The 26,091-nt window shown below is 42.2% G+C and overlaps 1 protein-coding gene across 1 annotated transcript; it reads right to left on the bottom strand.

Moving 5' to 3' along the window:
- Window positions 1–17,456: 17,456 nt before the first annotated feature.
- On the bottom strand, window positions 17,457–18,350 carry OR1AH6 (olfactory receptor family 1 subfamily AH member 6). Its single transcript, NM_001390071.1, has one exon. It carries the CDS (start codon window positions 18,348–18,350, stop codon window positions 17,457–17,459), a length of 894 nt encoding a protein of 297 aa, NP_001377000.1.
- Window positions 18,351–26,091: the final 7,741 nt, after the last annotated feature.

The following is a 26,091-nucleotide window of genomic DNA, read 5'->3' as shown; positions in this document are numbered from 1 at the left end:
TTACTCCAGGTGTTTCTTGACTTCCTACTTTTGCATTCCAGTCCCCTATAATGAAAAGGACATCTTTTTTGGGTGTTAGTTCTAAAAGGTCTTCTAGGTCTTCATAGAACCGTTCAACTTCAGCTTCTTCAGCGTTACTAGATGGGGCATAGACTTGGATTACCGTGATATTGAATGGTTTGCCTTGGAAACAGACAAAGATCATTCTGTCGTTTTTGAGACTGCATCCAAGTACTGCATTTTGTACTCTTGTTGACCATGATGGCTACTCCATTTCTTCTGAGGGATTCCTGCCCACAGTAGTAGATATAATGGTCATCTGAGTTAAATTCACCCATTCCAGTCCATTTTAGTTTGCTGATTCCTAGAATGTCGACATTCACTCTTGCCATCTCTTGTTTGACAACTTCCAATTTGCGTTGGTTCATGGACCTGACATTCCAGGTTCCTATGCAATATTACTCTTTACAGCATCGGACCTTGCTTCTATCACCAGTCACATCCACACCTGAGTATTGTTTTTGCTTTGGCTCCATCCCTTCATTCTTTCTGGAGTTATTTCTCCACTGATCTCCAGCAGCATATGGGGCACCTACTGACCTGGGGAGTTCCTCTTTCAGTATCCTATCATTTTGCCTTTTGATACTGTTCATGGGGTTCTCAAGGCAAGAATACTGAAGTGGTTTGCCATTCCCTTCTGCAGTGGACCACATTCTGTCAGACCTCTCCACCATGACTTGCCCTTCTTGGGTGGCCCCATGGGCATGGCTTAGTTTCATTGAGTTAGACAAGGCTGTGGTCCTAGTGTGATTAGAAGAGTACTGGAGTGGGTTGCCATTTCCTCCTCCAGGGAATCTTCCTGACCCAGGGACTGAACCTGCATCTCCTGCATTGGCGGGCGGATTCTTTACCACTAGCGCCACCTAGAAAGCCCTTACTATTATTACATATACCATTAGATGGCCTAGTTTTCTGTGAGTATGGTTTCAGTGTGTCTGCCCTCTGATGCCCTCTTGCAACACCTACCATCTTACTTGTACAGGAGACAGGGATCAAGACCATCCACACAGAAAGGAAATGCCAAAAAGCAAAATGGCTGTCTGGGGAGGCCTTACAAATAGCTGTGAAAAGAAGAGAAGCGAAAAGCAAAGGAGAAAAGGAAAGATATAAGCATCTGAATGCAGAGTTCAAAAGAATAGCAAGAAGAGATAAGAAAGCCTTCCTCAGCGATCAATGCAAAGAAATAGAGGAAAACAACAGAATGGGAAAGACTAGAGATCTCTTCAAGAAAATTAGAGATACCAAGGGAACATTTCATGCAAAGATGGGCTCAATAAAGGACAGAAATGGTATGGACCTAACAGAAGCAGAAGATATCAAGAAGAGGTGGCAAGAATACACAGAAGAACTGTACAAAAAAGATCTTCACGACCCAGATAATCACGATGGTGTGATCACTGACCTAGAGCCAGACATCCTGGAATGTGAAGTCAAGTGGGCCTTGGAAAGCATCACTACGAACAAAGCTAGTGGAGGTGATGGAATTCCAGTTGAGCTATTTCAAATCCTCATCATTTGAAAGATGATGCTGTGAAAGTGCTACACTCAATATGCCAGCAAATTTGGAAAACTCAGCAGTGGCCACAGCACTGGAAAAGGTCAGTTTTCATTCCAATCCCAAAGAAAGGCAATGCCAAAGAATGCTCAAACTATTGCAAAATTGCACTCATCTCGCACGCTAGTAAAGTAATGCTCAAAATTCTCCAAGCTGGCTTCAGCAATACGTGAACCGTGAACTTCAGATGTTCAAGCTTGTTTTAGAAAAGGCAGAGGAACCAGAGACCAAATTGCCAACATCCACTGGATCATGGAAAAAGCAAGAGAGTTCCAGAAAAACATCTATTTCTGCTTTACTGACTATGCCAAAGCCTTTGACTGTGTGGATCACAATAAACTGTGGAAAATTCTGAAAGAGATGGGAATACCAGACCACTTGACCTGCCTCTTGAGAAATTTGTATGCAGATCAGGAAGCAACAGTTAGAACTGGACATGGAACAACAGATTGGTTCCAAACAGGAAAAGGAGTATGTCAAGGCTGTATATTGTCACCCTGCTTATTTAACTTCTATGCAGAGTACATCATGAGAAACGCTGGGCTGGAAGAAGCACAAGCTGCAATCAAGATTGCTGGGAGAAATATCAATAACCTCAGATATGCAGATGACACCACCCTTATGGCAGAAAGTGAAGAGGAACTAAAAAGCCTCTTGATGAAAGTGAAAGTGGAGAGTGAAAAAGTTGGCTTAAAACTCAACATTCAGAAAACGAAGATCATGGTATCCGGTCCTATCACTTCATGGGAAATAGATGGGGAAACAGTGGAAACAGTGTCAGACTTTATTTTTTTGGGCTCCAAAATCACTGCAGATGGTGACTGCAGCCATGAAATTAAAAGATGTTTACTCCTTGGAAGAAAAGCTATGACCAACCTAGATAGCATGTTCAAAAGCAGAGACATTACTTTGCCAACAAAGGTCCATCTAGTCAAGGCTATGGTTTTTCCAGTGGTCATGTATGGATGTGAGAGTTGGACTGTGAAGAGGGCTGAGTGCCGAAGAATGGATGCTTTTGAACTGTGGTGTTGGAGAAGACTCTTGAGAGTCCCTTGGACTGCAAAGAGATCCAACCAGTCCATTCTAAAGGAGATCAGCCCTGGGATTTCTTTGGAAGGAATGATGCTAAAGCTGAAACTCCAGTACTTTGGCCACCTCATGTGAAGAGTTGACTCATTGGAAAAGACTGATGCTGGGAGGGATTGGGGGCAGGAGGAGAAAGGGATGACAGAGGATGAGATGGCTGGATGGCATCACTGACTCGATGGACGTGAGTCTGAGTGAACTCCGGGAGTTGATGATGGACAGGGAGGCCTGGCGTGCTGCGATTCATGGGGTTGCAAAGACTCAGACACGACTGAGCGACTGAACTGAACTGAACTGAACTGAACAAGAACCTCCTGACTAATCTTGTTATCTTAAAATTTGTGTACTGTGGGCGTTGGTCTGGTAAGATCTTTCTATTGTTTGTTCAAATCCTGTTATTGTAAGATGTATGTTGTGGGAGTGGGTCTGATAAAAGTATATAAAGCCTTGCTAAGACTAGCGAGGGGGGCACACTTTGTCCCCCTTCTTATGTCTATGTCAGAAGCTTTCTCTGTCCCTTTTATACTTTAATAAAACTCTGCTACACAAGAGCTCTTGAGTGATCAAGCCTGGTCCCTGGTCCCAAAGCTAAATCTTCTTCGGAGATCAGGAATCCGACATCGTTCACCGTAAGCTATCAATTGTGGCTGATGCTGTGCCAGGCTGGAAGCAACCCGGGGCCAGGACTGGACATGATGTCAGCTCTCTGGAATTAGATCAGAACTCTTGGGAGTTGACCCAGGCACTGGTGATTTTTAAAACCCTCAGGATTGAAAACTGCTTTCAGTGTTCATATAGGGTTGAGAACCATTCCCTAATGGGTGAGAAGGGGGCTGAGTCTGAAGGTAGAGCTGAGTAGCTCAGTCTATGGAGAGTTGATGGCTATGGGGTGAGAGCAGTCTGGAATCACCTCAGTTCTATGGCGTGTCTTACAGCTAATCTGTCATTCATGTTAGCAAAGTGTTCATTAGTTCACATAATTAATATCTATCGCATTTTACTGTGTTCTGGGCTTAAGTTTAAGGTCTTAATGATGAACCAAAGAGCCATAGTCCCCTTTTCCCTGGAGCTTGCAAGGAGTTAGAACTAACACAATTGCATCAGGGATATCATCAGAACCATGTAGTCATTCTGTCACATTAAAGGACAGTGACTTGCTTGGCACTGACTGCACCACTCAGGTGTTTATTGGGTGACCCCCAGTGGGACCCAGTGGTTGTGTGGCACAAGTCTTCAGCTGTGGCTTCTACCTGGGTCATCGGGCTGCTGCACCCTGGGTTTTACCTGGGCAGAGAGTTAAAAAAAGTTGCCAACCTCCCTCTTCTCAAGGCCACAGGGACACATTCTGTTTTCCATTGGTACAATTATTTGGCCACCATCTTTTCCCCCTCCATTGGCCTGGAGGTCATTATAACACACATAGAAGCCTTTACTAAATTCTCCCTGCTGCTGCTGCTGCTAAGTCTCTTCAGTCGTGTCCAACTCTGTGCGACCCCATGGACTGCAGCCCACCAGGCTTCTCAGTCCATGGGATTCTCCAGGCAAGAACACTGAAGTGGGTTGCCATTTCCTTCTCCAATGCGTCAAAGTGGAAAGTGAAAGTGAAGTCGCTCAGTCGTGTCCAATTCTTAGCGACCCCATGGACTGCAGCCTACCAGGCTCCTCCATCCATGGGATTTTCCAGGCAACAGTACTGGAGTGGGGTGCCATTGCCTTCTCCCTAAATTCTCCCAACAAGTGTTAAATGGTAGCTGGCAAAATCTGTCTTTTCTGGTCACTGAATCTAATGAGAAAAGCAATCATCTAAAATACGATGGCCTGGACATTATGACTGCCTTGCAAGGAAACACCTGTGACATTATCCAGAGTGTTGTGTGTGTGTACCTGATGAGTCTACTAGTGTATCATTTCATTAAATCACAGGAGGACACAAGTGAGTGGCCCTAGTGAGCTGATGTCAAGCTTAGGGGACTTAATAAATCAGTAGTTCAGATCACGGGGGTTTTGGTGGAAAAATTTGTTCCTTATTTTGGGAATCATTATCCTGACATCTGCCCCCAAAACAGCCAGATAGGAACCACCTCCATGCAGTGAAGCCCCTTGCTGGACCCTTGCAAAGTGTTTAAGGTACCCAATGCTCATAAAATCTGAACTCTGTGATGGCTTTCAGGGAAAGACTTTTAAAGACAGGGTGAGGGGACTTCCCTGGTGGTCCAGTGGCTAAGACTCTGTGCTCTCAATGCAGGGGGCCTGGGTTCGTTTGCTGGTCAGGAAACTAAATCCCACATGCCACAACTAAAGAATCCACATGCCACAACTGAGACCCACCACAGCCAAATAAATAAAAAATAAAAATAAATATTAAAGACAGGGTGAGGGAGAGGGTTGCTGTGTTTGTGATCAGCTTGTGGGTATTCTTCTGATTGGTTGGTGATGAGGTAATGAGGAGTCAACATCATCAACCTTCTGGGTCCAACCTGTCTGGAGTCTCTGTGTGCTTGTGGGTGGCATACAGTTAACTTTTTACACCTGGTGGGGGTTTCCGTGTCTGCAAAACAACTTAAAGGATATGGCTCAGAATATTATCTATAGCCCTTGAGGAGGAACTAAAGATCCTTGACTTTGGTGAATGGTTGAATTATTATCATTTTGTCTGGCTTGATTGTTTTATTTCTGCATTTTCTCACTTCTCTGATTCAATTTATTTTTGGATCTTGAGGAAGGCCTAGGAGTCTAAAGATTTTCTACAACAAGAAGCAGGCTTGTGGAGGAGGATGTGGCTGGGCGGGAGTTTGTCCCTGGAGGGCCTGTTCAGGTACACTGCTCAGGTACACTGGGAGCTCAGAGAGGGCATGACTTCTGATTGACCTGTGAATCGGACCTGACTGATCGGAAGCACTTCATCTCCTCCTCTGTCCTTGAAATATGCACTCTGCTCAAGTGGGGGCCATTTTCAAGAGAGCAATGAGAGAAGACTGAGCACCGAAGAATTGATGCTTTTGAATTGTGGTGCTGGAGGACTCTTGTGGGTCCTTTTGTCTGCAAGGAGATTAAATAAGTCAATCCTTAAAGGAAATCAACCCTGAATATTCACTGGAAGAACTGATACTGAAGCTGAAGCTCCAATACTTGGGCCACCTGATGTCAAGTGCTGAATCCCTGGAAAAGACCCTGATGCTGGGAAAGATTGAGGGCAGGAGAAGAAGTGGGCAACAGAGGATAAGATGGTTAAATGGTATCACTGATTCAATGGACATGAATTTGAGCAAACTCCAGAAGATAGTGAAGGACAGGGAAGCCTGGCGTGCTGCAGTCCACAGGGTCATGAAGAGTTGGACACAACTTAGCAAGTAAACAACAGTGAGTGAACAATGTGTTGTTCAGAGCATCTGAACGGTGTGCGTGTCTGAACCCACTGTTTAAACTTCCAAGATCCTGGCCAGCGTGGGTGGGTATCTATTTGTGGCTACTAAGACAAGCCTTGTAAGCAAGTTCCCCTGCTTATTCAGGGAATTCCTGTCCTTCTCTGCGGCAGCTGAACTATGCTTTCTGTAAGTGCGGGGGAGGCTTGTGGGACTTTCCTATTCCCCTTTATCTTTCACAAGCATCTTCCCTAATATATTTTTTCCACTAATTATGTTTTGGCATTTGTTTGTCATAGGCCTTGAACCAACACTATACTTAACAAAAAATTTGAAACAGTTGTGTGTTTTGGGGTTGTTTCTATTCTTTTGTTATTATGAATAATGCTATTATGAACATTCATGTACAGGCTTTTGTCTGAACATACATTTTCTTAGTTATATGCCAAGGAATGGAATTGTTGGAGAAGGCAGTGGCACCCCACTCCAGTACTCTTGCCTGGAAAATCCCATGGACAGAGAACCCTGGTAGGCTGCAGTCCATGGGGTCGCTAAGAGTCGGACATGACTGAGCGACTTCACTTTCACTTTTCACTTTCCTGCATTGGAGAAGGAAATGGCAACCCACTCCAGTGTTCTTGCCTGAAAAATCCCAGGGACGGGGGAGCCTGGTGGGCTGCCGTCTATGGGGTCACACAGAGTCGGACACGACTGAAGTGACTTAGCAGTAGCAGCATGGAAACACTATGTTTAAGTTTTTGAGAAACTGCTGATGTTTTCCAAAGTGGCTACATTATTTTAAAATCCCACTAAATGCAGGAGACCTGAGTTCGATCCCTGGGTGAGGAAGATCCCCTGGAGAAGGGAATGGCTACCCACTCCAGTATTCTTGCTTAGAGAATTCCATGGACAGAGGAGCCTGGCAGGCTACAGTCCATGTGGTCACAAAGAGTCGGACATGACTGAGCAACTTTCACTTTCACCAATGTAGAAGGGTTCACCCTTCTCTCATGCCTCGGCAACATTTTGATATTGTCCATTTTTTAAACCATTCTAGTGGAAGTGAAGTGGTATCTCATTGTATGTGTGTGTGTGTGTATTTAATTTAGCTGAGCCAGGTCTAAGTTGTGGCATGTGGCATGAGGGATTCAACCTGCGGCTCCAGCATATAGTGGGCGTGAAGGGTCTTAACCACTGGACCACCAGGGAAACCCCTCAGTGTGTTTTTGATTTGCACTTCTCTGATGATTAATGATGTTAAAGAACTTTCATGTGCTTATTGGTTGTTTGTATCTTTTTCTTTGGGGAAGCATTTATTTAAATCCTTTGTGCATTTTATTTATTTATTTTTTTAAAATTTAAATTTATTTATTTTAATTGGAGGCTAATTACTTTACAATATTGTATTAGTTTTGCCATACATCAACATGCATCCTCCACAGGTGTACACGTGCTCCCCATCCTGAATGCCCCTCCCACCTCCCTCCCTGTACCATCCCTCTGGGTCATCCTAGTGCACCAGCCCCAAACATCCTGTATCCTGCATCAAACCTGGACTGGTGATTCATTTCTTATATGATATTATACATATTTCAATGCCATTCTCCCAAATCATCCCCCCACTCCCTCTCCCACAGAGTCCAAAAGACTGTTCTATACACCTGTGTCTCTTTTGCTGCCTTGCATACAGGGTTATCGTTACCATCTTTCTAAATTCCATATATATGCATTAGTATACTGTATTGGTGTTTTTCTTTTTTTTTTCTTTTTTTATTATTATTATTTTTTTAATTTGATTTTATTTTTAAACTTTACAATATTGTATTAGTTTTGCCAAATATCGAAATGAATCCGCCACAGGTATACCCGTGTTCCCCATCCTGAACCCTCCTCCCTCCTCCCTCCCCGACCCTCCCTCTGGGTCGTCCCAGTGCACCAGCCCCAAGCATCCAGTACCGTGCATCGAACCTGGACTGGCAACTGGTTTCATACATGATATTATACATGTTTCAATGCTATTCTCCCAAATCTCCCCACCCTCTCCCTCTCCCACAGAGTCCATAAGACTGATCTATACATCGGTGTCTCTTTTGCTGTCTCGTACACAGGGTTATTGTTACCATCTTTCTAAATTCCATATATATGCGTTAGTATACTTTATTGGTGTTTTTCTTTCTGGCTTACTTCACTCTGTATAATAGGCTCCAGTTTCATCCACCTGATTAGAACTTATTCAAATGTATTCTTTTTAATGGCTGAGTAACACTCCATTGTGTATATGTACCACAGCTTTCTTATCCATTCGTCTGCTGATGGACATCTAGGTTGCTTCCATGTCCTGGCTATTATAAACAGTGCTACGATGAACATTGGGGTATACGTGTCTCTTTCAATTCTGGTTTCCTCAGTGTGTATGCCCAGCAGTGGGATTGCTGGGTCATAAGGCAGTTCTGTTTCCAGTTTTTTAAGGAATCTCCACACTGTTCTCCATAGTGGCTGTACTAGTTTGCATTCCCACCAACAGTGTAAGAGGGTTCCCTTTTCTCCACACCCTCTCCAGCATTTATTGCTTGTAGACTTTTGGATAGCAGCCATTCTGACTGGCGTGAAATGGTACCTCATTGTGATTTTGATTTGCATTTCTCTGATAATGAGTGATGTTGAGCATCTTTTCATGTGTTTGTTAGCCATCTGTATGTCTTCTTTGGAGAAATGTCTATTTAGTTCTTTGGCCCATTTTTTGATTGTGTTGTTTATTTTTCTGGAACTGAGCTGCAGGAGTTGCTTGTATATTTTTGAGATTAGTTGTTTGTCAGTTGCTTCATTTGCTATTATTTTCTCCCATTCTGAAGGCTGTCTTTTCACCTTGCTTATAGTTTCCTTTGTTATGCAGAAGCTTTTAATTTTAATTAGGTCCCATTTGTTTATTTTTGCTTTTATTTCCAATATTCTGGGAGGTGGATCATAGAGGATCCTGCTGTGATTTATGTCAGAGAGTGTTTTGCCCTTGTTCTCCTCTAGCAGTTTTATAGTTGGGTTATTAGTCTTATTGTTGAGGTGTAAGAGTTCTTTATATATTCTTATACAAATATCTTATCAGATATGTGATTTGTATAGATGCTCTACCTTTCAGTGGGTTGTCTATTCACTCTCCTGATGGTATCTTTTGAAATGTAAAACTTGGTGATTTTGATGAAGTCCCATTTATCCCTTTTTTTATATGACTGCTTATGCTTTTGGTGTCATACCTAAGAAACCATTGACTAATCTAAGATCACAAAGATTCATTCTCACACTGTCTTCTAAACCTTTTGTAGTTTTAGCTTTGACTTTGAGTTAATTTTTATATGTATGTGAGGTAAAGGTTCAGGTTCATTCTTTTGCATTTGGTTGTCCAGTTGACCCCGCACTGCTTGTTGAAAACAATATTTTTTCCCCACTGAATTGTCCTGAATTGCAGCCTTATTAAAAATCAATTGCCCATAAATGTGAAGGTTTACTTGTGGACTCTGGGCTGTATTCCTTTGGTCTATATATGTGTCTGGCCTTATGCTGTATGGCATTGTACGTTTAAAAATTGAAGTATAGTTGCTATATGATATTATGTTACAGATGTACAATATAGTGATTCACAATTTTAAAGGTTTTACTTCATTTTCAGTTATTATAAAATATTGATTATATTCCTTGTGTTGTACAACATACCCTTGTAGCTTATTTTGTACCTGATAGTGTGTGCCTCTTGATTCTCCCTTTCTTCTCCCACTGAAAACTACTACATTGTTTTCTATATCTGAGTCTGCATTTTTTATATTTAATAGTTTCTTGTGTTTTTTAGATTCCACATCCAAGTGATATATGACGCTTGTCTTTCTTTGTCTGACATTTCACTTAGCATAATGCCTTCAATGTCCATCCATGTTGCTGCAAATGGTAAAGTTTCATTTTTTAAAAATAACTGAATATTATTCCATTGTATGTGTATACCACATCTTCTTTATCCATTAATCTGTTGACAGACATTGAGGTCAGTCACTTCCGTATGTTGGCAACTGTAAATAACATTGCTATGAATACTGAGGTACACGGATCTTTTTGAATTAGTGTTTTGTACCCAGGAGTGGAATTATTGGATCACTGGGTAGTTCTATTTTCAGTTTTTTGAGGAACCTTCATACTGTTCTCTATAATGGCTGTAGCAATTTATATTCCCACCAAAGGTGTAGAAGGGCTGCCTTTCCTCCACATCCTAGCCAACACTTGTTATCTGTATTCTTTTTGATAATAGCCATTCTGACAAGTGAGAGGTGGTATCTCATTGTGGTTTTGATTTGCCTTCCCTGATGATTAGCGATGTTGAACATCTTTTCCTATGAAGTATAGCCTTAATTACTTAATTGCCTTATTTACTGAAACTTTGTAGTAAGTTTAGGAATCATGAAGTGTGAGTCTTTTGACCTTGCTCTTCTTTTTCAAGAATGTATTGATTATTCTGGTTCCCTTGCATTTCTATGTGAGCTTTTGGATCAGGTTGTCATTTTCTGCAAAAAAGGTGTTGGTGTTCAGTTGCTCAGTCATGTCTGACTCTTTGTGACCCTGTGGACTGCAGCATGCCAGGCTTCCCTGTCCAGCTTTTGATAGAGATTACATTGGATTCAAATTGTTTGTTAATTCTAATAGTTTTTTTGGTTGATGTTTTAGGAGTTCAAAAATCTACAGCATCTGTCATTTGCAAGTACAAATGGTTTTACTTCTTTACAATCTGCTGCTGCTGTTGTTTTAGTCACTAAGTTGTGTCCAACTCTTTTGTGACTCCATGGACTATAACCTGCTTGGCTCCTCTGCCCATGGGATTTGTAAGAATACTGGAGTGGATTGCCATGCCTTCCTGACCCAGGGATCCAACTTGTATCTTCTGCATTGGCAAGCAGATTCTTTACCACTGAGCCACCAGGGAAGTCCTCTTTACAGTCCAATTGCTTTCTAGTTCTTTTTCTTACTTAATTGTGCTGAGTGGAACCTCTAGTACAATACTGAATGGAAACGGGAGGAGTGGCCATCTTTGTGTCATTCTTGACCTTAGAAGGGCAGAAGTAGCAAGATTAGATAAATGGATAGTGATGCTTATAAGAAAAACAGATCATATCCAGATGATTAGAGTGGGCTAGTGTGAGAAGGTACATTTTGCACATGACATGAAACTTACCCTGTGTTCCAGGGCATGGAGTAAAGGAAGAAGCCACAAAGGGGAAAATAATGCTAGAAAGAAAGGCCCTGAGGGGAAATGTGTATGATATATGTGAGTGAGCGAGGGCTCAGACATAGTCAGCATCTTTTTTTTTAATAATTATGGGACAGGAAATGGAGAGGAAACTTTTGTAAAGAGTGAGAGATGTGAGGGAGAGAGCCACTTCAACACTTAGTATCATTCTAAAGTCATATACTGTTTCACTAAAAAAACCCACACTGCCTATTAAAAGCCACTAAATTACAAACTATAAAAAGGAATTTTATAGAATATGAATTATATCTCAATAAACTGTTATTAAAAATAGCATTGTACTGAAATATAAAAAACAATTTATTATTCACATGAACTACATAGGGAAGAATTTTCCAATGATAACACAGCCTGAAGAGTCACAAAGAAGATGATTTTTATTAGTTTCATGTATGTAAATTGAAAACTTATTTATGTCAAAAAATCAAAAAGAAAATCAAAGGATAAAATGGTGATTGGAAAAAGGCTGCAATACGAGTAGGAAAGTGTAAATTTTAAATATTTAATATAAAAAAGACTTATGCAAGTTTTTAAAATAGTCAAATGACATGAAGAAATAATTGACAGGAGAATAAATAAAATGCATTTATGGATTTAAGTAAACAATCAGTAATCCAAAACATTCAAAGAAAAGAAGTACCATTTTTCAATTTGTGACAATTGAGTAAAAAATTGGAACAAAGAATGCAGAGAAAGGAACATTCTCACAGAACCATCAGTTGGGATGTAAATAATTAACAGTTTGGCAAATTTTTATTTTTATTATAGATAGTTTCTTCATTAAAACATCCATCTATTTAGTTGGCCATGCCATGTGGCATGTGGGATCTTTGTTGTAACCCATGATCCCTGCAGTGGAAATGTGGAGTCTGAACCACTGGATCTCCAGCGAAGTCCTTGTAAACTATTTTTGCAACATAGTTCATGAGCCTGAAAAAATTTCCACACACCAATTCCACTTCTTAAAATTTATTGGAAGGGCATAGGAAAATCTATACATATATGGTTTATTCACACTGATCTTCATTGCATTATTATTTGTAAAGTTAAAAATAATTAACAGAACTGAGTGAGTGAAGTCGCTCAGTCGTGTCCGACTCTTTGCGACCCCATGGACTGTATAGCCCACCAGGTTCCTCCATCCATGGAATTTCCTAGGCAAGAGTACTGGAGTGGGTTGCCATTTCCTTCTCCAGGGGATCTTCCCAACCCAGGGATCGAACCCGGGTCTCCTGCATTGTGGGCAGACGCTTTACTGTCCAAGCCACCAGGGACTAATTACCCCTAAATGGAAGATTACAGACAGTGTGTTGAAAATCAGACACTACTCGGCGTCAAGGCTATGGTCTTCCGAGTGGTCACATACGGTTGTGAGAGCTGGACAGTAATGAAGGCAGAGAGCCGAAGAATTGATGCCTTCCAACTGTGGTGCTGGAGAAGTCCCCTGAGAGTCCCTTGGACTGCGAGGAGATCAAGCAAATCAATCTTAAGGGAAATCAGCCCTGAATACTCATTGGAAGGACAGATGCTGAAGCTGAATACTGAAGACCAGTATTTTGGTCACCTGATGTGAACAGCTGGCTCATTGGAAAAGTCCCTGATGCTGGGAAAGATTGAGGGCAGAAGGACAAGAGGGCATCAGAGGATGAGATGTCTGGCTGGCATCACCAATACAATGGACATGAACTTGGGCAAACTTCGGGAGTTGGTGAGGGACAGGGAGGTCTGGTGTGCCGCAGTCCATGGGGCCACAAAGAGTCAGACATGACTGAGCAACTGAACAACGACAACATGGCAGGTGCTTCTGCTATAATATTAATTATGAGAATGCTTATATAAATTTAACAACAGTGTGGAAAGCATTCATGTTTTAAAATTACATGAAAAATCATCTCTTAACAATGTAGAATAAATGTATAGAGAAAAGGATTGTAAGAATTTGCATAACATATTCTTTCAGGAAAGGATTTGAAAAATTTTCCTTATATTTTAGACATTTACTATAATGACACACGGAGAAGGCAATGGCACCCCACTCCAGTACTTTGCCTGGAAAATCCCATGGATGGAAGAGCCTGGTAGGCTGCAGTCCATGGGGTCGCTAAGAGTCGGGCACGACTGAGTGACTTCCCTTTCACTTTTCACTTTCATGCATTGGAGAAGGAAATGGCAACCCACTCCAGTGTTCTTGCCTGGAGAATCCCAGGACGTGGGAGCCTGGTGGCTGCCATCTGTGGGATCACACAGAGTCGGACATGACTGAAGTGACTTAGCAGCAGCATAATGACACAAATAATTTTTCAATTGGAGAAAAACTAAACAGTTTAAAAAATGAAAATAGCCTCACAGCTAACAACAATAATTTAACTCAGATGACCATTATATCTACTACTGTGGGCAGGAATCCCTTAGAAGAAGTGGAGTAGCCATATCATAGTCAACAAAGAGTCTGAAATGCAGTAGTTGGATGCAATCTCAAGAACGACAGAATGATCTCTGTTCGTTTCCAAGGCAAACCATTCAATATCACAGTAATCCAAGTCTATGCCCCAACCAATAATGCTGAAGAAGCTGAAGTTGAACGGTTCTATGAAAACCTAAAATACCCTCTTAGAAGTAACACCCAAAAAAGATGTTCTTTTCATTATAGGGGACTGAAATGCAAAAGTAGGAAGTCAAGAAACACCTGGAGTAACAGGCAAATTTGGCCTTGGAGTACAGAATGAAGCAGGCCAAAGGCTAACAGAGTTTTGCCAAGAGAACGCACTGGTCAAAGCAAACGCCCTCTTCCAACAACACAAGAGGAGATTCTACACATGGACATCACCAGATGGTCAATACCAAATCAGATTGATTATATTCCTTGCAGCTGAAGATGGAGGAACTCTATACAGTCAGCAAAAACAAGACCAGGAGCTGACTGTGGCTCAGATCATGAACTCCTTATTGCTAAATTCAGACTTAAACTGAAGAAAGTAGGGAAAACCACTAGACCATTCAGGTATGACCTAAATAAAATCCTTTATGACTATACAGTGGAAGTGAGAAATAGATTCAAGGGATTAGATCTGATAGAGTGCCTGAAGAACTATGGATGGAAGTTCGTGACATTGTACAGGAGGCAGTGATCAAGACCACCTCCAAGAAAAGAAATGCAAAAAGGCAAAATGGTTGTCTGAGGAGGCCCTACAAACAGCTATGGAAAAAAGAAGAAGTGAAAGGCAAAGGAGAAAAGGAAAGATATAAGCATCTGAATGAAGAGTTCCAAAGAATAACAAGGAGAGATAAGAAAGCCTTCCTCAGTGATCAATGCAAAGAAATAGAGGAAAACAACAGAATGAGAAAGACTAGAGATCTCTTCAAGAAAATTAGAGATACCAAGGGAAAATTTCATGCAAAGATGGGTACAATAAGGGACAGAAATGGTATGGACCTAACAGAAGCAGACAATATTAAGAAGAGGTGACAAAAATACACAGAAGAACTATATAAAAAAGATCTTCACGACCCAGACAATCACAATGGTGTGATCACTCACCTAGAGCCAGACATCCTGGAATGTGAAGTCAGGTGGGCCTTAGGAAGCATCAGTACGAACAAAGCTAGTGGAGGTGACCGAATTCCAGTGGAGCTCTTTCATATCCTAAAAGATTATGCTGTGAAAGTGCTGTACTCAGTTTATGCCAGCAAATTTGGAAAACTCAGCAGTGGCCACAGGACTGGAAAAGCTCAGTCTTCTTTCCAATCCCAAAGAAATGCAATGCCAAATAATGCTCAAACTACCACAGAATTGCACTCATCTCACATGCTAGCAAAGTAATGCTCAAAATTCTCCAAGACAGGCTTCAGCAATATGTGAACTGTGAACTTCCAGATGTTCAAGCTGAATTTAGAAAAGGCAGAGGAACCAGAGATCAAATTGCCAACATCCATTGTATCATCAAAAAAGCAAGAGAGTTCCAGAAAAACATATACTTCTGCTTTATTGACTATGACAAAGCCTTTGAATGTGTGGATCACAACAAACTGGGAAAATTCTTCAAGAGATGGGAATACCAGACCACCTGACCTTCCTCCTGAGAGATCTGTATGCAGGTCAAGAAGCAACAGTTATAACTGGACATGGAAAAACAGACTGGTTCCAAATTGGGAAAGGAGTATGTCAAGGCTATATATTGTCACCCTGCTTATTTAACTTAAGTACATAGTATATAATGAGAAATGCTGGACTGGATGAAACAGAAGCTGGAATCAAGATTGCTGGGAGAAATATCAGTAACCTTAGATATGCAGATGACATCACCCTTATGGCAGAAAGTGAAGAAGAACTAAAGAGCCTCTTGATGAAAGTGAAAGAGGAGAGTGAAAAAGTTGGCTTAAAGCTCAACATTCAGAAAACTAAGATCATGGCATCTGGTCCCATCACTTCATGGCAGATAGATGGGGAAACAGTGGAAATAGTGAGAGACTTCAATTTTTTGGGCTCCAAAATCACTGCAGATGGTGACTGCAGCCATGAAATTAAAAGACGCTTGCTCCTTGGCAGACAGGTTATGATCAACCTAGACAGCTTATTAAAAAGCAGAGACATTACTTTTGCCAACAAAGGTCCTTCTTCTAGTCAAAGCTATGGTTTTTTCAGTAGTCATGTATGGATATGAGAGTTGGACCATAAAGAAAGCTGAGTGCCAAAGAATTGATGCTTTTGAACTGTGATGTTGGAGAAGACTCTTGAGAGTCCCATGGACAGCAAGGAGAGCCAACCAGTCCACCCTAAAGGAAATCAGTCCTGAATATTCACTGGAAGGACTGATGCTGAAGCTGAAACTCCAATACTTTGGCCATCTGATGCGAAGAGCTGACTCATTTGAAAAGACCCTAATGCTGGGAAAGATTGATGATGGGAGGAGAAGGGGATGACAGAGGATGAGATGGTTGGATGGCATCACCGACTCAATGGACATGAGTCTGAATAAACTCCAGGAGTTGGTGATGGACAGGGAGGCCTGGTGTGCTGCAGTCAATAGGGTCACAAAGAGTTGGACATGACTGAGGGACTGAACTGAACTGAACAACAACAAAAAACCAAATCACCTACCAGAGACAAAGATCTGAGTCCAGATGTATGAAACTGGACAAATTCTAACTCTTTTTGTGCCTAGCTCCCTTTTCTAGAATATTTTTGCCCTTGCAATCACATAGAGTTCCTCGGTGGCTCAGCAGTAAACTAATCTGCCTGCAATGCAGAAGACATGGGTTTGAACCCAAATGGCAATCCACTCTCGTATTCTTGCTGAGTAAATTCCATGGACATAGGATCCTTGCAGGCTACAGTCCAAAGGGTCGCAAAGAGTTGGACACGATTGAACCACTGAACATAAGCATACACACTCAGGCAACATACAGATTCTTCCTACTTGATATGACATTCGCCATGTCGAGTCCAGTCCCCATGAATGAGTTTCTTCCAAGGTAGGGTCAGAATTGGTCCCTGCATCCCAGTGAGTTGAGTGATGTCCTGACCTGTCTAGTCTTGCCAGAATTTTTTGTTGGGGAAGAATTTGTAACCTACACTGCTCCTATTGGCTTTCCTCCTAGAAGCAAAGTGTTCACTGGTGTTTTTGATGTTCCCAACTCTCGATTGACTCTGCCTGGATACATATACCCACACATCAAGTCACCCTGTGGGTAATGCTGGTCCCCCTTTCTCTCTCCAATTGCCCTTATTGCTGTTCTGCAAATCTGAGTCTTTATTTTCATGCATCTGCTCTGAAAACTCAGCATATTATGTTTGAATGTGAGTCTTTCAAATTTATAATGGGCAAATCTAGAGAAGGAGGCACATTGAAAAGCCTGGAGCTCTACTCTGGGGAAGGATTTTTTACAGGGTGGAATGTCTTCCCTGTAGCTCAAACAGTAAAGAATCTTCCTGAAATGCAGGAGACCCGGGTTCCATACTTGGGTTGGAAAGATCCTCTGGAGAAGGGAATGGCAATCCACTCCAGTATTCTTGCCTGGAGAATCCCATGTACAGAGGAGCCTGGTAGGCTACAGTCTGTGGGATCGCAGAGTCAGACATGACTGAAGTGACTAAGACTACACTACTCCATCTTCAGCCAAGGAGTCTCCACAAAGCTCCCTTCATGTCTCTGTTCCTCAGGCTGTAAATAAAAGGGTTTAGCATGGGGGTGACCATCGTGTATACCACAGATGCCACCACTCCAGTGTCTGCTGAGTACGAGGATGAGGGCTGGAAATATACCAGAAAGACAGTTCCATAAAAGAGAGTGACCACTGTCAGGTGAGAGCCACAGGTAGAGAAGACTTTGTGCTTCCCCCCAGCAGAGGGGATCCTGAGGATGGTGTGGATGATGTGGGCATAAGAGACCAGGACACAGGTGAGAGGGACCACTCCCGAGAGGGCTGCTTCTGCAAACATCATGAGCTGAAAGATGTGAGTGTCTGAGCAGGCAAGTTTGAGGAGTGGGAGGTCACAGAAGAAGTGTGGGATGGCATGGGAGGCGCAGAAGGAGAACTGAGACATGAGGAGACAGAGGGAGAAGGCCAGGAGGTGGGAGCTGAGCCAGGATGCAGCGAGCAGCAGCAGGCAGCGCTGGGGCCCCATGATGGTGGTGTAGTGGAGAGGAAGGCAGATGGCTATGTAGCGGTCATAGGCCATCACAGCCAGCAGGAAGTCATCCAGCAGGGCCAATTCCATGAAGAAGAACATCTGCACAAGGCACCCAGTGTGGGAGATGGTGTAGTGCTGTGTGTGGATGTTGAGCAGCACCTTGGGGACGATGGTGCAGGAGAAGCAGGTGTCGGTGAAGGACAGGTTGGCCAGGAAGAAGTACATGGGGGTGTGGAGATGGGGATCAGAGCTGATGGCCAGGATGATGAGCAGGTTCCCCAGCATGGTGACCAGGTACATGGCCAGGAAGAGCCCGAACAGGAGAGGCTGCTGCTCTGGGTGCTGAGAGAAGCCGAGGAGCAGGAAGTCAGACATGTTGGTTTGGTTTCCAATTTCCTTCAAAAGCAGAGAAATTAGAGCAGATCTTATTTAAATAAAGATAGGCTCTCAATGTTACAGACTCCATGGACTGTGGTTTGCTTTTCTCTATTCCTTGAAGAGGTCACTGAGTTCCATTAGTAGGCGTAAATGATGGTTTGCAAATATGTACAAATAGGACTGTGAACTCTGATGAGATGGCATCAGGGTAGAGATGCAGTTTGGGTTCTAGAATCCTGTAATGGGGCATGCTTTCCCCATAGGTGGGAAATGAGACTGAACTGGAATTCAGCTGGAAAAATCTCTTCAAATTTAATTTTCTTTTTAAAAAACTGCAGAACAATCGTTTTTGTTTGTGATTTAATTTTTATTTTATATTGAAGTATAGCTGATTTACATTGTTGTGCTAGTTTCAGCTATACAGCAAAGTGATGAGTTATGCATATATGTGTGTGGATATATATATATATATATCTCCATTCTTTTTCAGATTCTTTTCCCATATAGTTGATTACATAATATTGAGTAGAGTTTTCTGTGCTATACGTAGGTCCTTGTTTTTTTTAAACTTTCTTTTTTACTTTGGAGTATAGCCGATTAAGAGTGTTGTGATAGTTTCAGGTGGACAGCAAAGGGACTCAGCCATATATATATATATACCTGTATCCATTATCCACCAAACTTCCCAACAATCCAGGCTGCCACACAACATTGAGCAGTGTTCCCTGTGCTATACAGTAGGTTCATTGATTACTTATTTTATATACAGTAGTGTGTGTGTGTGTGTGTGTGTGCTTAGTTGCTCAGTCATGTCCAACTCTTTGTGACCCCATGGACTGTAGCCCACCAGAGTCCTCTGTCCATGGGGATTCTCCAGGCAAGAATACTGGAGTGGGTTGCCATGCCCTCCTCCAGGTATATATGGTAGTATGTATATGTTAATTCCAAACTCCTAATTTAGAACAACCATTTAAATTTCACTGTCTTACTGTGGAGATCATTTTGGGGTCATGCATATACTAGGATTTAGGGGGCAAAACAAGGAGCTCTGTGTGTAAGTGTGTGAGTGTTGAGGACATGTTGAGGACGATGGAAGGAGGGTTAGTTACTTCAGAGAGGAGCTCACTGAGATTTAGGGAATCTCTGATGGGAGTGTTCTGGCTCTCTTTGCTTTGAACCATTTCCGTGCATTCATGTAGCTATGAGAACCCTGTGAACTGAAAAGCACCTTTTCATTAAGGGCACAGCATTTTCATTCTCATCATCAACCTGCCCATCAATATCTTATGTTTTAACCTCTGAGCTTTGGAATCTGGACATGGGATAAGAATTTTTTCTCTGTTCCTTATGCTCAGTCTGCCTTTGATTAATTACTATCCCCTGAATCTCTGTGTCCTGCTTTGTACCATGTGCAACTACTTCATAGACTCACTGAGGTTATAACTGAGATAACATATGTGGTGGGCAGGCTGCTTCTAAGGGCAATGATGTTACTGTCATTGTTAGTAGCAGGTGATGCATTGTGAACCTGGGCCCCAGGATGTGGTGAAAAAGTACTGGGGGATGTGCTTTACTGCTGAGCTCCTCACGTGCCTTTAATCTTTGGGATATTTTCACTGCCATTGAACTTTGCTTTTCTTCTACAAGATGCAGATAATAACCTACCTGATAGGATTTTTGAAGAGGCCAAATGCTGGAATTGGCTGTGGTTTCTTCAGGATTCATGATATGCTGCCAAGCTCGAAGGAGCTATGATGGTTTGGAGGAAGAATGCCAGGTCAGTCAGTGGCAGCAGGGGCCAATATCATGTTTGTTTAGGGTCATGAATAAAAGCATTATATACTCTGGAGTCTGACAGAATTTTTCCGCTTTTTACTCTTGATGAGATCTTGAGAAAGTCGCTAACTTTTTCAGCTTCAGTTTCTTCATTGGCTTAAATGGAATAATGATAGAGTTTCCTATACAGAGTTGTTATGAGGATTAAGTTTGATAATAGTTATAGACTGTTTGATAATAATTATAGACACCCTGGCTTCCCTGGTGGCTTAGGTGGTAAAGAATCCGCCTGCAATGTGGGAGGCCTGGGTTTGATCCCTGGGCTAGGAAGATTCCCTGGAGGAGGGCATGGCAACCCGTTCCAGTATTCTTGCCTGGAGAATCCCATGGACAGAGGAGCCTGGCGGGGTACAGTCCATAGGCTCACAAAGAGTTGGACATGACTAAGTGACTAAGCACAGCACAAACAAAAAAATAGACTATTTTAGATCAAGAATGGCATAAATGTAAGTGTTTAATAAATATGACCTATTATTACTACTTTTTTAAAAATGAAAAGGCCGTTGTTTTTGTGAATCCAGTCTCTGCCTGTATCTCGGGCTTGTAGGTTGTGAGGTGTCAATATAAAAAGTCATCATCATTATCACCAATATCAGCACAGCTGACTCTACTTACAACTGTCAGTGGCAAAACTTTTGTTTTGCCAGCTGGAAACCAAGTAGAAACTGGGTCAAATAACTTAATCATAAAGCTCCCTGATTATAATAGTATTATAGGAATAAATAATTTTGTCCTAAATGATTTAGCACAAAGTTTAGTAAAAAAGGAAGGGTGTGACCGAGGTTGGTAACCAAATGGACGTAGAGAGTAAATTATGGGTACTGACATGGCGAGGTGGTGGAGAGACACTGGGAACCAGGCTCTTCCACTGGACAAGGGTCAATTATGCTCTGTTCTTGCACAGATGCTGTGTCCTGGTTGCTGATGGGGTTGTGGAAGGGTGCTCTGACACCCATTCTCCACAATGCCTTCAGTCTGCACCTTCAGGGATGTGATGAACCCCAGAACTGGGTGCCCCTCATAGTGATCAGAAGATTCAGAAAATGATTGGCAGATAGGGATGTAGAAGAAAGTGGCAAAATGAAAGGAAGAGGTTCTACAGGCTGCTTGTGTATATGTGTCAGTGTGTGTATAGGTGTGTGTAAGTGTCAGCGTGCCCCCTTAGGTAGACTCTCTCCCCATCCCTAAGCATCTGTTCTCACCTGGAGGTGCTGACCAGCCTCCATCTGTGATGCTTCCTCGAAGGAGGTTGTGTTTGCTACTCTGTTGTCACAAGGGCTGGAGGCACAGAGCCCTTCCCTGTGAGTAGGAAGAGCACAGACTGAAGACTCAGGTCATTAGAGATTCCCAGCCACTGGAGCCAGGAGGAGCCACTGCTTTTTCACAGGCAGTGTCTCCTGGGATCTGTTCCCAGACCTCCTAGTTAGAGACACGTTGGGACAACTGTCCAACCTGCCAGCTGTCCCCTCTGGACGGTGGCCTTCTGTGTCGCTGCAACGTCAGTGATGACTCCATTCAGATGGACCAGGCTCCATGGGCAGCACCCTCGGTTTCTCCTTCGGGTGAAGTACAGCGTGGATCCCTCCTCCCAGCCTTTACCCTGAACTGGTCCATCTCAGTCCTGGAGTCCCTACTTTTTTATTAGAGCCCTGGCCCTATGGATATAATACAGTATGTCCCAGTAAATAAGTAAAAATAAAGATAGAATAGATCAGAGGTCATAATCTTTGCTTTTAGAAGTCATGTAGACAAGGACACATTCTTATTTAATGATCTCAGAGAGCAGAGATATGAATAATATTTAGATTCTCTATTGGACACATGGTGCCTAATACTTTCTTTCTAAAAATAAATCAATTTATGGATATGTTTGTTTTTATTTTAATGTATCTTCCATAAAAAGAATATATAAAACATGTATATTCTCTTAAGAATGTTAATAAAACTAATGCCTATTCCCCCATCACTTTGCTTAAATAGTATACAGGTCAATACTTTATTTCGGAGAAGGCAATGGCAACCCACTGCAGTACTCTTGCCTGGAAAATCCCATGGGCAGAGGAGCCTGGTGGGCTGCAGTCCATGGGGTTGCTAGGAGTCGGACACGACTGAGGGACTTCACTTTCACTTTTCACTTTCTTGCATTGGAGGAGGAAATGGCAACCCACTCCAGTGTTCTTGCCTGGAGAATCCCAGGGACGGGAGAGCCTGGTGGGCTGCCGTCTATGAGGTTGCACAGAGCGCACATGACTGTAGCGACTTAGCAGCAGCAGCAATACTTTATTTACTTATTGTTCCAGGATAGTTTTTTTTTTTTAATTTATGCTTATTTTGAATTTAAAAATTTTAATACAATTTTAAAGGTTACTTTCCATTTACTATTGCTACAAATATTTGTAATATTTTCAGTCCTGTACCAGTCATCCTGGAGCCTATCTTATACCCAAGAGTTTGTACCTCTCATTCCCCATCCTCCACACTGCCTCTCTCTCCCCTTTCCACAGCTAACCACTAGCTTGTTCTCTGTGTCTGTGATTCGGCTTCCTTTTTGTTTCACACACTGGATTGTTGCACTTTTTAAGATTCTGCTTATAAGTGATATCATACAGTCTTTGTCTTTCTCTGTCTGACATTCTCTTAGCATACTGCCCAAGAAATTACTGGGAACCAATCCCCTATGTATCACTTCCCAGATTCAGAAGTAGGACATTGCCAGCTTGTCTGAAATTCCTTTTGTGTTACTAGGTTCGTCATCACTCTTCCCTCCTTCTTGAAGGAAAATGATTCCTGTTATCTTTCTAACACTTGATTTTAGTCTTGCCTCTTTTTGAACTTTATATAAATGCCCTCATGCACTGCTACTGCTAAGTCACTTCAGTCATGTCCGACTCTGTACAACCCCATAGATGGCAGCCCACCAGGCTCCCCCGTCCCTGGGATTCTCCAGGCAAGAACACTGGAGTGGGTTGCCATTTCCTTCTCCAATGCATGAAAGTGAAAAGTGAAAGGGAAGTCACTCAGTCTGTCCGACCCTCAGCGACCCCATGGACTGCAGCCCACCAGGCTCCTCCACCTCATGCACTATGTATTCTCTTTTCTGGCTCTTTTGTTCAGTTGTTTCTCTGTGAGATCATCTAGGCAGCTCTAAGTGGTGGGTGTTTGTTCACTTCCATTGCAGGGAGTTGCTACATTGTATGATACCACACATTCAGTTCAGTTCAGTTCAGTCGCTCAGTCGGGTCCGACTCTTTGTGACCCCATGAATCCCAGCAGGCCAGGCCTCCCTGTCCATCACCATCTCCTGGAGTTCACTCAAACTAACGTCCATCAAGTCGGTGATGCCATCCAGCCATCACATCCTCTGTTGTCCCCTTCTCCTCCGGCCCCCAATCCCTCCCAGCATCAGTCTTTTCCAATGAATCAACTCTTCTCATGAGGTGGCCAAAGTACTGGAGTTTCAGCTTTAGCATCATTCCTTCCAAAGAAATCCCAGGACTGATCTCCTTCAGAATGGATTGCTTGGATCTCCTTGCAGTCCAAGGATTCTCAAAGAGTCTTCTCCAACACCACAGTTCAAAAGCATCAATTCTTCTGTGCTCAGCTTTCTTCACAGTCCAACTCTCACATCCATACATGACCACAGGAAAAACTATAGTCTTGACTAGACGGACCTTTGTTGGCAAAGTAATGTCTCTGCTTTTCAATATGCTATCTAGGTTGGTCATAACTTCTTCCACGGTGTAACCATCTTTTAATTTCATGGCTGCAGTCACCATCTGCAGTGATTTTGGAGCCCTAAAAGATAAAGTCTGACACTGTTTCCACTGTTTCTCCATCTATTTCCCATGAAGTGATGGGACCAGATGTCATGATCTTCATTTTCTGAATGTTGAGCTTTAAGCCAACTTTTTCACTCTCCACTTTCACTTTCATCAAGAGGCTTTTTAGTTCGTCTTCACTTTCTGCCATAATGGTGGTGTCATCTGCATATCTGAGGTTATTGATATGTCTCCCAGCAATCTTGATTCCAGCTTGTGCTTCTTCCAGTCCAGTGTTTCTCATGATGTATTCTGCATATAGGTTAAGTACATTAGTCATGCAAAATATTTTTGAAAGAATAGTTTTCTTTGGTTATTTGGAACAGTACTGTTTTCATCATTCCTGTATATGTTTCTTCGTATACACATGCATTTCTTTCTCTTTCATACATACCCAGGAGAGGAATTTCATGGTTTTAGGAAATCTCCATTTCAATTTTACTATGAAATATAAAATTCTCTTCTGAATAGATTGTACCAATTTACACTTCCATCAGCAATAAGTGAGGTTGTGGTGGCAGCTCATTCTTGTTAACACTTGGTGGTGTTGGTTTCTTTCATTGTAGTCACTTGGTGTGTGTGTGTGTGTGTGTGTTAGGGGGTATCTCCCAGTGGCTTGACTTTATATTTTGGTAATTAATAATGAGTTGGGTACCTGAAATATTTATTAGTGTTTGTATTGCTTAATTTTGAAACTGTTTATCTAAATTTTTGTTCATTTTTCTTTTTAGTTATCTTTTAAAATTCTAATTTATTTATTCAGTTCAGTCAGTTCAGTTGCTCAGTCGTGTCTGACTCTTTGCTACCCCATGAATTGCAGCACGCCAGGCCTCCCTGTCCATCACCAACTCCCAGAGTTCACTCAGACTCAAGGTCCATCGAATCAGTGATGCCATCCAGCCGTCTCATCCTCTGTTGTCCCCTTCTCCTCCTGCCCCCAATCCCTCCCAGCATCAGAGTCTTTTCCAATGAGGCAACTCTTCACATGAAATGGCCAAAGTACTGGAGTTTCAGCTTCAGCATCTGTCCTTCCAATGAACACCCAAGACTGATCTCCTTTAGGATGGACTGGTTGGATCTCCTTGCAGTCCAAGGGACTTTCAAGAGTCTTCTCCAACACCACAGTTCAAAAGCATCAATTCTTCGGAGCTAGCTTTCTTCACAGTCCAACTCTCACATCCATACATGACCACTGGAAAAACCATAGCCTTTACTGGACGGACCTTTGTTGGCCAAGTAATGTCTCTGCTCTTTAATATGCTGTCTAGGTTGGTCATAACTTTCCTTCCAAGGAGTAAGCGTGTTTTAACTTCATGGCTGCAATCACCATCTGCAGTGATTTTGGATCCCCCTCAAAATAAAGTCTGACACTGTTCCCACTGTTTCTCCATCTATTTCCCATGAAGTGATGGGACCGGATGCCATGATCTTCGTTTTCTGAATGTTGAGCTTTAAGCCAACTTTTTCACTCTCCTCTTTCACTTTCATCAAGAGGCTTTTTAGTTCGTCTTCACTTTCTGCCATAAAGGTGGTGTCATCTGCATATCTGAGGTTATTGATATTTCTCCCGGCAGTCTTGATTCCAGCTTATTCTTCTTCCAGCCCAGCATTTCTCATGATGTACTCTGCATATAAATTAAATAAGCAGAGTGACAATATACAGCCTTGACGTACTCCTCTTCCTATTTGGAACCAGTCTGTTGTTCCATGTCCAGTTCTAACTGTTCCTTCCTGACCTGCATATAGGTTTTTCAAGAGGCAGGTCAGGTGGTCTGGTATTTCCATCTCTTTCTGAATTTTCCACAGTTTATTGTGATCCACACAGTCTAGAACTATTTAAATATTCTAGATACCATTCCTTTGTGCATTATATGTATTACAAATATTTTCTCTGTCTTTGTGGTTTGTCTTTTCACTCTTGTTACAGTCTGTTTGCCAAGTAAATATTTTAAATTTTAATGTATTGAATTCATCAGTTTTTTCCTTTTTTCTTAATGCTTTACTAGTATCTGGTTTGTGCTTTCCATTGTTCCCTTTGTTCAGGAAAGTATATTTCAGCATTTTCTTCTAAAATCCTTAGAATT

The sequence above is a fragment of the Bos taurus genome, chromosome 11 (assembly GCF_002263795.3).
Source record: "Bos taurus isolate L1 Dominette 01449 registration number 42190680 breed Hereford chromosome 11, ARS-UCD2.0, whole genome shotgun sequence".
NCBI classification, from domain to species: Eukaryota; Metazoa; Chordata; class Mammalia; order Artiodactyla; family Bovidae; genus Bos; species Bos taurus.
The sequence above is the reverse complement of the archived record's forward strand: the minus strand, read 5'-3'. Positions and strand labels throughout refer to the sequence as shown.

What these genes read in the sequence shown, in the direction of transcription:
- OR1AH6 (NM_001390071.1), bottom strand. Translation starts at nt 18,350, where the DNA reads ATGTCTGACTTCCTGCTCCTCGGCTTCTCTCAGCACCCAGAGCAGCAG.